The sequence below is a fragment of the Saimiri boliviensis genome, chromosome 1 (genome assembly GCF_048565385.1).
Source record: "Saimiri boliviensis isolate mSaiBol1 chromosome 1, mSaiBol1.pri, whole genome shotgun sequence".
Lineage (NCBI taxonomy): Eukaryota > Metazoa > Chordata > Mammalia > Primates > Cebidae > Saimiri > Saimiri boliviensis.
This window is the reverse complement of record NC_133449.1, coordinates 158,709,061-158,721,797: the sequence shown is the minus strand read 5'-3', so window position 1 is coordinate 158,721,797 and position 12,737 is coordinate 158,709,061. Positions and strand designations below refer to the sequence as shown.

General features: G+C 56.2%; 1 protein-coding gene across 2 annotated transcripts in view; it reads right to left on the bottom strand.

The window, feature by feature from the left end:
• Positions 1-2,039: 2,039 nt before the first annotated feature.
• Positions 2,040-12,737, bottom strand: part of SNX8 (sorting nexin 8) — a 40,989-nt gene continuing 30,291 nt past the window's right edge. For both annotated transcript variants that reach the window (XM_039470671.2, XM_039470665.2), the window contains 6 exons: positions 11,486-11,646; positions 10,075-10,207; positions 4,765-4,833; positions 4,398-4,547; positions 3,904-4,053; positions 2,040-2,216 (listed from right to left, as the gene is read on the bottom strand). In XM_039470671.2, the coding sequence (XP_039326605.1) occupies positions 2,091-2,216; positions 3,904-4,053; positions 4,398-4,547; positions 4,765-4,833; positions 10,075-10,207; positions 11,486-11,646 (789 nt within the window). In that variant the 3' untranslated portion in view covers positions 2,040-2,090. The remainder of the gene's footprint in view (positions 2,217-3,903; positions 4,054-4,397; positions 4,548-4,764; positions 4,834-10,074; positions 10,208-11,485; positions 11,647-12,737) is intronic.

The following is a 12,737-nucleotide window of genomic DNA, read 5'->3' as shown; positions in this document are numbered from 1 at the left end:
CCCTCCCCCTGCCCTCCTGTTCCCCCCTCACCCCTGCCTTTCTGCTTCATCCTCACCCCTGCTCTCCTGTTTCTCTCACCCTCACTCCTTGCCCCTGCCCTCCTCCTTTCTTCATCCTCAGCCTCTGGACACAAGGACCCCAAGACCCTGGTCCTGAAATTTCCACCACAGGGAGATACTGCCAGGCATGTGGCCTCCTATCATACTCACGGACCCCAGAGTCCCTGCCAGGAACGCTCCTTCAGAAATGCTCATTTTGAGTCTTGCTCTCTCCTTGGAGGGCTGTATTGGGAGCGCATGCCTTGCCTACCCTGGAGACACGAGGCCCCCATGCCTGATGCCCACCACAACTCTGCCCACAGCCTCTATGATCCTGCAGCTGGACAGGCCCCAGGCAGGTGCAAGCAGATGGCGAGGCCTTGCAGCCTTCTGCCCACACAGGGTCACGCTCCATGGCTTAGCTGTCACAGCACCACTCACGGAAACTGTGAATCTTGTCTCTGCAGAGGGGGTCAGATTCGCAGCACAACCCAAGACTTGGGTGGGCTAGGGACTCACAGGATAGCCCACCCATCGGGCTCCAAAGGGAACGCTGCCCTCTGCTCCTCTGGCCAGAAGGGAGCAGCCCGCCCCACAGCAGGAAGGCACCGACAGAACCCAGAGGGCAGGGCAGGGTCTGAGCGCTACAGGCACCAAGTCGGCACAGCCCACAGGGCCAGAAGGCGCAGCCATTCCCTCTGGCCGGCTCACAGTGAATGATGGATCACCTGCTTGTGGGACACGAACCGGAGTCTCCTCCACCCTAGGGCCATGAGATCCCCGTGGGTGCAGGCAGAAGGGAAGCAAACTCGGTGAGTGGAGGGAACACCTGGAGGCCAAAGAGCATCTGGAGAACAGAGGGACCTCGGAAACCCTGGGACCCAGGATCCTCTTCCAGCACCTCTCCCCGCAGGGAGGGCCTCAGCCTCTGGAGAAGCACAGGGGTCCAGGAGACCCCCAAGCTCCATGTGCCTTCTGCAAAAGGGGTTTGGGGCAGGAGCAGACCCAGGCCTGAGACAGACATTCCAGCCCCACAGAGCTCAGGAGAATGGCTTCTTAATCCAGAGAAGGGAACGGTCCCCTCTGTATGGGTGGCTGGGCCGGCAAGTGCATGGCGGGAGGCTGAGGCGGGACTCTAGCTGCCTCAGAGAAGGAAATCCATCTAAAAGGGGGCTATCCCTCCTCTAATGCCCCGGCTGGAATGGAACACATCCCCCATGCCCCCACCTGTCCTCTGCCGGCCCATCCAGCCTCAGTGCCACATGGTGAAGACCCCAACACTGGCCACCAGAAATGAAGGGAGTCCAGGGGACAGGAACAGAGCCACTGTAGCGCCCACTCTCAGAGCCCCAGCTCTCCGTCATGCCTTTGTCTTCCAGGCCTGCGACCACAGGCACACACAGGGTCATGGTGTGGGCAGAGGGCACACATGGGGTCATGGTGTGAGCAGGGGGACATGGGAACACTGGATCCTGGAGGCCACTCCCAGACCAGGGCTCCTGGTGTTCACTGCAGCGAGTCCCCTAGAAAATTCACAGTGCACGCCCCATGCCCAATGGCCAGCCCTCCCGGCCTTGCCACCACAAAAAGCCATGACAGCGTCCACACCATCGGCTCACTGGCTGTCCCCTTGCTGTCCATGGCCAGTCCCATGCCTGGCTGCAGGGCGGCCCTGCCCTCCCTCTCTCCTCCGCTGACCAGCACCATGAGGACGCCCCGCCTGACTATTCCAGCATCTGGAGGCCCCACCCCATGCTCCCCCAGGCACAATCTCTGTGAGATGAGAGATCCCTGCCTTCCCCCATGGCTCTGGGTGTCTGGAGGAATCCCACCACCCCTCTCCACCAGGCTAGCAGGCCACGGAGTGGAGGACAGCATGGCACAGCTGCCCTGTGGTCCATGGGTGCCCTCCCGGCCTGCGGGCTGAGTGCACCTGCTCCAGCTGCAGCACTGGTGGGAAGGAGAGCTGCCGTCCAAAGGGAATTACACGGGACACACCGTTTGGAAAGAGGTTTTAGTGTGGCCGCAGGGAGCACCGCCTTAGCCTCATGCTAGTGAGGACACAGGCCATCCTCCGGCGGGGACTGCGGCGGGGACCGCGGTGGGGTCAGGACACTGTGTGGTCCCACAAAGAGGCAGCTGAGCTTGGGTCTCAGGTCGTTCCACACCTTGCTCATCTGAAAGGGAACACAAAGTGAACAAGATCAGCAGGCGGGGCCCGGGCTCCCCACCACCCTCGAATCCCAACTCCTTCCCCTGCCAGTGACAGGGACAGAGGGGCACGCGGGTGCGTCAGCTCCTCAAACCTCCGACAGAGCCAGTGCTGCCCATCCTGCACAAAGGAAGTCCAAATGAGGAGTGGACCAGTGGCCTCATGTGACCTGTGGTCACAGATGCCCACGCCTCGGACCCTGCACCCAGGACCAAGGGCCGCAAAGCTGCCTGCCGTGGAATCACGGGAAGTGTTACTGTCGGGTCACTGCCAGTCCGTGCTCTAGCTACCGTGTAGACACTGGCTTCATGGACGCTTTGGCAGGTCAAACACCAAGGCCAGCCTGGGCCACAGAGGGACACCCAGTCTCCACAAAAAATCAGAAATCTTGGCCGGGTGTGGTGGCGCATGCCTGTGGTCCCAACTACTCGGGAGGTGGAGGCTGCAGTGAGCTGTAATTGCACCACTACATTCCAGGCTGGGCGAAAGAGTAAGACTCCATCTCAAAACAAAAAGGCAAACCAAAAACACAAAGACCACATCCATCAAATCAGTAACACACAAACCGGAATGCAAACGGTGGCCCCACTCACCAACACTTTTGGAACCAGGGCAATGAACAGATGCTGTGGACGTGAGGAGGGGAGCATGGCAGCAAGGCAGGGGTCAGGACAAGGCCTGCCATGCAGGGGATTAGGTGGCCAGAAACAGGCAGGGCGCAGCCCTGGGGTCCTGCAGGGGAGGCTGAGTCACTGGAGCACAGCACACTCATCTCAGCATCACAGGACTAGGAATTCCTCATCGCCACAATAATGGAACTGGTAGGACTGGGGTGATGGCATCATGCCCCAGGCAGGACAGGGCCCCACCTGTTGGTCATGTTTCTTCACTGAGGACACGCCCAGCCACTCAGATGTTCAAGTCCAAGCTGGTCCCCTGAGACCCTGGCCATCTCGAAGTGATGCTCCTAAGGGCAGCTGTCTCCGCCTCTCCAGCCCCACCACTGCCACCTCCGGCCTGCCATTCCCAAACTGCCAGACGGCACCCAAGGCACCAAACACCTCCCAGGGAGAGCGTGAAACCTTATGACCATCCCAGACACTCGGCACCATTCAACACATGCCACAGACCACAGCTTCAAAGCTGCTTGCAGCTACGTAATAAACTCAATCTCAACCAGGCACAGTGGCTCATGCCTGTAATCCCAGCACTTTGGGGGGCCTGTCTCAGGACTGCGAGGGCATTTCTTCTCAAAGGCTGAAGGAAGCACAATCTGGAGAAAGCTGGCCCGTGCTCTTTGGAAAAACACCCCACCTACAGCGCTCCCAAGGACTCAGAACCCTTATCTCAGCCACAGGGTGCGGGAGCTCTGCAGGCTTTACCTCTGACTTCTCAAATCCCTCCAGAAGGCAAACTGTCCCTGTCTGTTCCCCCTTCCGCCCCCAGGAATCACAGGGACACCCTCATGATTCTAACACTTTGGCTACAAAGAAGACTAGATCTGGGTGAGCACCGTGTTCCATGTGGACCCCAACTCCACTAAAGAACCTCTCAAGGATGGCCGGCCACCGTGCTGCCAGGCTTGAGGGAAGAGCGTCGGGAAAAAAGGAAAGCCGTGGCCAAGACAGTGTCCCGAGCAAGGGGGGACTCACCTCCTTGTGCCCTTGGATCTGGGAGTTCACGAAGGCACGGAGGATGTGGGAGGTGAGGGGCAGGTAGACATGGATGAGCTGTGTCTCCTGGTGCAGGCAGTACAGGGAGAAGTAGTTCCGCAGTTCCATGGTCTGAATCGCATTCTCCTGCTGCAAATTCAACAGCTACCTTCGCACCTGGCCCAGCCAGGGGCTGGAGGAGCATCAAGGCCTGAACACCAGCGTGCTCCCTAAGCCAAGGCGGCCCCTCCTCCTTCAGCCTTCACCAGGCATTTGGAAGGTGGCAAGGTAAGAGAGAGCCAGGGAGGGAGCACCGGGCAGGGAGCCACGTCACTCTGGGTACCTGGGGCAGCTCCCAGCCTCCACCGCACCCCCAGCTCTGTTCCAGAGGCATGGGGCCAACCCAGGAGAGCCCACCGGGACAGCTCCGGGACCCACCCGGGCTGGGAGGGGAAAGGCTCCCACGGGCCTGCCTGGTCATTCCGGCCACCCACCTCCACAATGCGGGACTCCAGCTGCTCCACGGACTCCGGCTCACGGTTCTGCACGGCGGCACTCATCATCTGCCTCTTCATCAGGCTGTATTTGTGCAAGGCCCGCTGGTGCTTGTGCAGCACACCCTTCTCGTGCCGCTCACACAGGTCCTGCAGGGTCAGGGAAGGCATTCAGCCTTGGCCCCCAAAGCCCGCGCCAGGGCCCTGCGGAGCCAGCCGAGGGCAGCACACCCGAGAGACGGAAGGTCCCATCTCCCGCTGCAGCCCTGGCTTCTCAGCTCCTCCCATCCCCCGAGTTACACCCTTGAAAGATCCTAAGATCATTCCCGAAAGTTCTGCCCCCAACCAAGGAGCAGCCAAGACTCACCTTATACGACTGCAGCAGATCCAAGAAGAGGTTCAGCTTCTCCACCACGTCATTCTCCTCCTGCTTACCCTAGAAGGTGAGGGGGAGAGGAAGCTTACCCACGAGGACATACACAGGACCGGGAACCCTGCCCGGGAGCTCAGACCCAAGCCTGGCCTGGGCCGGTTCCTTCCTCCCAGAGTCAGAGGGGCTCCCCAGGACCACCAGCCAGGTCTGCAGGGGGCTCCCTTCCCCACCGGCCCACCCAAGACTGGGCGGAGACACCTCTGAGCCCAGCAGTCTTGATGGGCACAGGGCCTGCGATCCAGCAGGACAGCTGCCCGACCTCCTGCTGATCAGCCCGTCCAGCCTTCCTCTGGGCTTCAAAGAGCTGGTATCTCTCCCAACATACATGCTGGGAGAGCCAGGCACCCTGGACCCCCCAATCCCGGGCGGCTCCATCAAGCACCGCAGAAAACCTGAGCTCCCCCATCTGATGCTGTGAGCTGTGTCGAAAACAGGCACGCCCGGGAGGGATACGGAGGAGAATGAGGCCATTGTCTCTGCATCAGTAGAAGAGAGAGAAATGCAGGCCTAGGGGTGCAGGGTAGGAGGGACAGCAGCTGCAGGAAGGACGTGCTGTGAAGCCACGACGGCGGGGCCAGCAGAGGTGTTTCGTGCCTGGGCTGAGGAGCCAGGAAGGGAGGCGGCCGCCTGGGGCTGCACACAGAAGTGTCACACTGGTGGATGGCAGGGACGGTGGTGGGTGCAGGCTCCTCTCTGGCATCACACATGGTTTTGTGCGCGCAGCACAGCCGCAGACACAGCCCAACAGGGCAGTGAACGCACAGCAAATGGCAGGCAGCTTTGTAGTGGAACAGGGGCCCCATCATGGCAGAGGGATGACCAGCCCCTAGAATCACATAGCACCTGGGGACACGGGGCAGCCCCCACGGGCCAAACCCCATGCAGAGACTGCCTTGGCTGCTCCGCTCACACTGGTAGCAGCTCTTGGTGGGGGCACAGGCCAGGCCACGGTGCACACAGCTGGACCCCATGGTCAGAGGCACCTGCAGTATGAAGGATCAGCCCAAAGCCCTGGGCTCTGGTTGCCACTGAGAAGAGCATCCGAGCTCTGGAGACAGCAGGGGGCTGGGGATGGCAGTGGAAGGGGCAGCTTGTCCACCCCTGAGCTGAGCAGCTCACCATAGACCCCCCAGCCACAACGGCAATGAAGCCAGCCCGATGGCAGGGATCCTGGGGAAACCCCTAACACTGATGCCTTCAGTCACACCCCAGCCCTGACGGGCTCCGGCACAGCTCACTGAGCACCTCGGGGACACGAGGCTCCCTCCACAATCCCTCGGGCTCCACCCGCAGCAGGGGGTGAAAAGCTCACAACAGGAACCGCACGTGAAGCTCACTCAGCAAGGGACAGCACAGACAGAAGTGACTGGAAGGAGTTTTCTGGGACACAGTGCTAGAATGGGAGCCGGTGATGCTGCCCAGGCTCTGCTGCACCCCAGGGCACCCTAAGATGCCCTTTCCACCCTCCAGACTTCAGGCCAACTGAACAAGGAGGCTCTCCGGCCACCAAGCCCACATCCACAGCGGCTGGGATTCCAGCCAGGAAAATGTGCCAGAAGAGATGTGCTAAGAATTTCTAACACTCTAGAGGGAAAATGGCAGCTGACCGCAGGTGCCTAGCTCCCACCTGACCAGGCAGGGGCTCAGGAAAATGAAGGCTTATTCCCTGACCCAGCAGAAGAGGAGGATCTCGGGGGTCCCCCTGCTCATGTCACTTGCCACCAAGTCCCGTCTGTGGTTCGCTGCTGCACAAAACCCTAAACCAGGGGTGGTGTCTAACGTTTCGGCTTCCGTGGGCCACACTGGAAGAATTGTCTTGGGCCACACATAAAATACACTAACATGAATGATAGCTGATGAGCTTAAAAAAAGAAGAAGAAGGAAAAAAAAGGTCTGTGCATAAATCTCATAATGTTTTTAGAAAGTTTACAGGTTTTTGTTTGTTTTGAGACAGAGTCTCGCTCTGTCACCCAGGCTGGAGTGCAGTGGCACGATCTGAGTTCACTGCAACCTCAGCCTCCCTGAGTCAAGCAATTCCCCTGCCTCAGCCTCCTGAGTAGCTGGGATTACAGGCGCGTGCCACCACGCCTGGTTAATTTTTGTATTTTTGGTAGAGATGGGGTTTCACTATGTTGGCCAGGCTGGTCTTGAACTCCTGACCTCAGGTGATCTGCCCACCCCAGTCTCCCAAAGTGCTGGTTGGACAAATGTGCCCTAACCATCAATGCATGTGTCTTTAACCAAGGCGAAGGCCCCTTCACCATGGAAAACACAGACCAGTCTCATGTGTCTTGCTGGGATATGGCTTCCTACAGCTCCTAAGAGGTCTGGGGAGAATAAAACTAGTGTAAATACAAGCAGAATTAGGAAACACAGTCCTCGCTGTCTGACTGTACAGCAAGGGTGAGATGGAACTTTTGCTGTATCAAATGAAAGGCCTTGAGGTTTGTTTCATGAAAAAGCTCAATTTCACTACAATCAAGGACAGTAAGAGATATTCAGGAAACAGCACTTCTCCAGACCTCACAGTCCCAAAACAGAACTCATGAAATGTCAGTCACAGAGCTGGGCAAAACCTCAAACCACAAACTCCTACCACACCAGAAGCCTGACCCTTCTCTCTCTCTTCAGGGTGGAAATGCAGCGTCATCCAGGGCTAAATCAGTAAAAAACCCTGGGAATCACCTCATGAGTATGTTCGTCCTATGCTCTACAGAGCCCAGGGGCAATCTGGGCACCCTGCTGGCCGCCACCTGCTGCAGAGGAAGTGGGCCGCGGCAAGGGTCTGGGTCCCTGTGACAGCAACGGCTTTTATGTTTTGCACACCAAGCTTGGAGGAAAGGGTCAGCAGGTTAAAGAAACAGCTCTTTTGGCCGGGCGCAGAGGCTCCTGCCTGTATGCCCAGCACTTTGGGAGGCCGAGGCAGGCAGATCACTTGAGGTCAGGAGTTCGAGACCAGCCTAGCCAACATGGTGAAACCCCATCTCTACCAAAAATACAAAAATTAGCCAGGTATGTTGGTGCATATCTGTAATCCCAGCTACTGGGGAGGCTGAGGCAGGAGAATCGCTTGAACCCAGGTGGCAGAGGTTGCAGTGAGTCAAGATCCCACTACTGCACTCCAGCCTGGGGGATGGAGTGAGATTTTGTCTCCAAAAAAAAAAAAAAAATACATAGCTCTTTTAATAATCTAGTTCAACCCCCTTGTATTTAATTGATGGAGAAACTGAGCCCCAGAGACCAAAGTGGCTTGAGCTCGGTCACGACACAGACACACAACGCGAGTGCAGGCAGCCCTGAGCTCCTCTGCCTCTATCCTGACAAGGCCCAGCCCCACGTTCTTGGTCCTCTTCACCTGGGGGAAGTGGGCACACAGACCTGGAGATGGCATGGACACAGCCCCAATCCACAGACACCAAGAGTGCCCTCCCTCCATTTCTAAAGGGAACACACAGGCCCGGGGGTGGAAGAGGAAGAAAACCTAGGACTTTCCACACCAGCAAAGACATCAAATTTCCTCTTCAGCACGAAAAACGTCACGGGCACCTGAGTGCCCTGTTTCCAACTTGAAAAGCCCCAACTCCACAGTAGGTGGGTTCACAACTCACCAAGCCATTCAGGAGCTCTGGGGCTCAGTGGGGGGCACAGCCTTCACGGGCACTCTGATCACTTAACTTCAATCTAATATGAGTAGCCTGGAGGCCACTTCCCCAAGAAATAGAAACTAGGCAGCAAGCTCTCACCTTCACACCTCTGGAAGCTTTTTGTTTTTGAGACAGGGTCTCGCTCTGTCGCCCAGGCTGAAGTGCGGTGGCACCATTGAGGCTCACTGAAGCCTCTGCCTTCTGGACTCAGGTGATCCTCCCACCTCAGCCGCTTGAGTAGCTGGGACTAAAGGCATGCACCACGACCCCTGGCTAATTTATTTATTTTTGAGACGAAGTCTCGCACTGTTGCCCAGGCTGTAGTGCAGTGACATGATTTCGGCTCGCTGCAATCTCCGTCTCCCGGGTTCAAGCGACTCTCCTGCCTCAGCCTCCCGAGTAGCTGGGACCAGAAGCATGCACCACCATGCCCAGCTAATTTTTTTTTAACATTTTTAGTCAAGAGGGGGTTTCACCAGGTTGGCCAGGATGGTCTCAATCTCCTAACCTTGCGATCTGCCCGCCTCGGCCTCCTGAAGTGCTGGGATTACAAGCATGAGCCATCACGGCCGACCAATTTTTAAATTTTTTATAGAGACGAAATTTTGCTCTGTTGTCTAGGCTGGTCTCAAACCCCTGGGCTCAAACAATCCTCCTGCCTCAGCCTCCCAAAGCACTGGGATGTCAGGTGTGAGCCTCCATGTCTGGCCACGTAACAGTTTTTTAACATAAAATCCCCCAGATGAGCCTTTCAGTTTGACAGTAAACACTTATCTTCAAACTGACCCCAAATGACTCCAAGATCTTGGCGGATTTCTAAGAACAGCTTATGCCCATGCAGCAGAAGCACTTCCTGAGGTTGTGTGTGGAGTGGGAGGCGGGAGTCTCCTGGGTGCTGGGGCTTCCTGATTATTCTGATGAGTTAAGTCTCAGTGCCAAATCCTAGTGGACTCAGACAGCAAAGTGGTAACTATCTGCTCCACCCAGAACTATGCCTGGAAATCCAAGATTATCTTTCCAAAAACAGAGTCTATCTTCCAACCTCAGCAAAATCAACACTCAAGACTAGAACCCAATCTGTTTTGTCGCTGGAAACCCCCTCTCAAAAGTGTAAATGCTCCTAGGGAGCAACCAGGAACAAATCGGGATGAGCAGCTCCCAGCTAGGCCACAGCTGCTCATTCACTCGGCTCAGAACTATGAAGCCAGCCAGGCGCACTGGCTCAAGCCTGCAATCCCAGGACTTTGGGAGGTCGAGGCGGGTGGATCACCTGAGGTCAGGAGTTTGAGACCAGCCTGGCCATCATGATGAACACTCGTCTCTACTAAAAATACAAAAATTACTCGGGCGTGGTGGTGGGCACCTATAATCCCAGCTACTCAGAAGGCTAAGGCAGGAAAGTCGCTTGAACCCAAGAGGCAGAGGCTGCAGTGAGCTGAGATCAAGCCACTGCACTCCAGCCTGGGCAGTGACAGAGCGAGACTCTGTCTCAAAAAAAAACACAAAAGAACTGTGAAGCCCATCTGAGGAGGAGGTGGTCCTCCATGCCGGGCCGAGAGCGTTCTCTGGAGCAGGTGCCTGGGAGGACCGATCCACTCACCTGTTGTGCAGCCTTGTCGGCGAGCAGCGCGAATTCCACAGACAGGCCTTTCAGAGCCTGCTTCAGGGACCCCCACGTGCTGCTGTTCAGAGCGGCCAAGGAGGGCAGCGGGGTCGTGTCAGACCCTATGGCACTGAGGGAGCAAGCACACAGGAGAGGAGACACTCAAGGCCCTGGTGCTCACCCCGCGGTTGAGTCTGGCATCCCCCGCCACGGATGCACAGGCCCCCACAGCAACCTGTGTGCCCCCTACCACCCCGCCCTCCTAGGCCCCTGCTGCTCAAAGAGAAGCCTGCGGGAACCCTGGCAGTCTGGGAGAAAGGATGGCCTTGGAGCTGTACCCCAAGCCCTGCTGCGTCCGTTCTTCCTGACCAGCCCCCAAGTGACATGTATGCACAGGTTAGGGGCACTGCTCAGGGGAGCAGAGTCCCAGGTGGGGTCTCCCTGCCCCTCAAGCAAAGGAAGCACTGCCAGTCCATGGTCTCTTCTCCAAGTCAAAGGGATCTTTTCTGTTTATTTACTTTTTTGAGACGAAGTTTTGCTCTTGTTGCACAGGCTGGAGTGTAACAGCTCAATCTTGGCTCACTGCGACCTCCGCCTCCCAGATTTAAGCTATTCTCCTGCCTCAGCCTCCCGAGTAGCTGGGATTACAGGTATACACCACCACGCCCAGCTAGTTTTGTATTTTTTTTTAGCAGAGACAAAGTTTCACCATGTTGGTCAGGCTGGTGTCAAACACCTGACCTGAAGTGATCCACTCACCTTAGCCTCCCAAAGTGCTGGGATTACAAGGATGAGCCACCATGCCTGGCCCGGGATCTTTTTTAAAGTCTCATCCTAACAGTGGGAAAACTACCACACTAGAAACTGGTGAGCATTAGAACAGGCACAGTGGCTCATGCCTGTAATCCCAACATTTTAGGAGGCTGAGGTGGGCGGATCACCTGAGGTCAGGAGTTTGAGACCAGCCTGGCCAACATGGAGAAACCCCATTCCTACTAAAAATACAAAATTAGCCAGGCGTGGTGGTGCACACCTGTAACCCCAGCTACTCGGGAGGCTGATGCAGGAGAATCACTTGAACCCAGGAGATGGAGGCTGCAGTGAGTGGAGACCATGCCACTGCACTCCAGCCTGGGCAACAAGAGTGAAGCTCTGTCTCAAAAAAAAAAAAAAAAGAAACTGGTCGATATTGACACGTGCTCAGGAATCCGCATTTCTGGGCCGAAATTCTCCCTCATTTCTTCTAAATATGACCCTCCATGTGCCTGACGCACTTTTTGCCCCTTCTGGAGTGAAACAGGTCAGGATGCTGGTTATTACGGTAAACGCATTTTCTGCCCAAGCCCTTCACCAGCGTGAATTCCCGGCCCACCGCGCCTGTCCCTGCAGAAGCTGAAAGGTCACCTGCCTTAGCTCCTTCCCGAATATGAGAAGATCTGCTGCGTTGTCGATGGCCCTCGACGCGATCCGCTCAGCCCTGTCCCGAAGCTTGTGAAAGCTGTTGTAGATGTTCCGGATCAGCTCCCGGCTGATGGCAAACTGAGCTTGGATGTCAGCTGGGAGGAAGTCCTGACATGATGAGAAGAGGGAGAGATACTGTGTGTTACTTGCTGTCAGATGGCAGCAGCTGACCCCCCAAAAGCTGAGCCACAGGAGACCCCGCAGGTCCATGAGCCACCCCAGGAGCCCCACTCCTCCAGGGATCACTGCAGGGATCACTCTGCGTGTCCAAACAAGAAACGAAAATCATCATCACCTGCATGCCGCAAACACAAAGACAAAGGACCCCGTAGGATTAGGACCAAAGAGTCCACTGAAATGTCATCACACTGGAGGTACTATCAAAAAACACTCAAATGGCCGGGCACAGTGGCTCACACCTGTTAATCCCAGCACTTTGAAAGGTTGAGGCAGGTGGATCACCTGAGGTCGGGAGTTCAAGACCGGCCTGGCCACTATGGTGAAACCCCATTTCTACTAAAAATACAAAAATTATTAGCTGGGTGTGGTGGTGGGCACCTGTTATCCCAGCTGCTTGGGAGGCTAAGGCAGGAGAATTGCTTGAACCCAGGAGGCCGAGGTTGCAGTGAGCTAAGATTGCACCACTGCACTCCAGCCTGGGCAACAAGCAAGACTCTGTCTTGAAAAACAAACAAACACTCAAATAATTATCTTTAGGGCCAGGCGCAGTGGCTCACGCCTGTAATACCAGCACTTTGAAAGGCCAAGGCAGGCAGATCATGAGGTCAGGAGTTTGAGACCAGCCTGACCAACATGATGAAACCCTGTCTCTACTAAAAATATAAAAATTAGCTGGGTGTGGTGGCATGCACCTCTAATCCTAGCTACTCAGGAGACTGAGGCAGAAGAATCACTTGAACCCAGGAGGCAGAGGTTACAGTGAGCCAAGATCACACCATTGCACCCCAGCCTGGCCAACAGAGCAAAACTCCATCTCAAAAAAAATAATAATAATAATAATAGTAATCTTTATCTGGATGCAGTGACTCATGCCTGTACCCCAGCACTTTGGGAGACTGAGGCAGGAGGATGCTTGAGTCTGGGAGTTTAAGAACAGCCTTGGCAACATAGCAAGACCCCATCTCCACAAAAAAATTAAAAAATTAACCAGGTGTGGTGGAGCACCTGTGGTCCCAGGC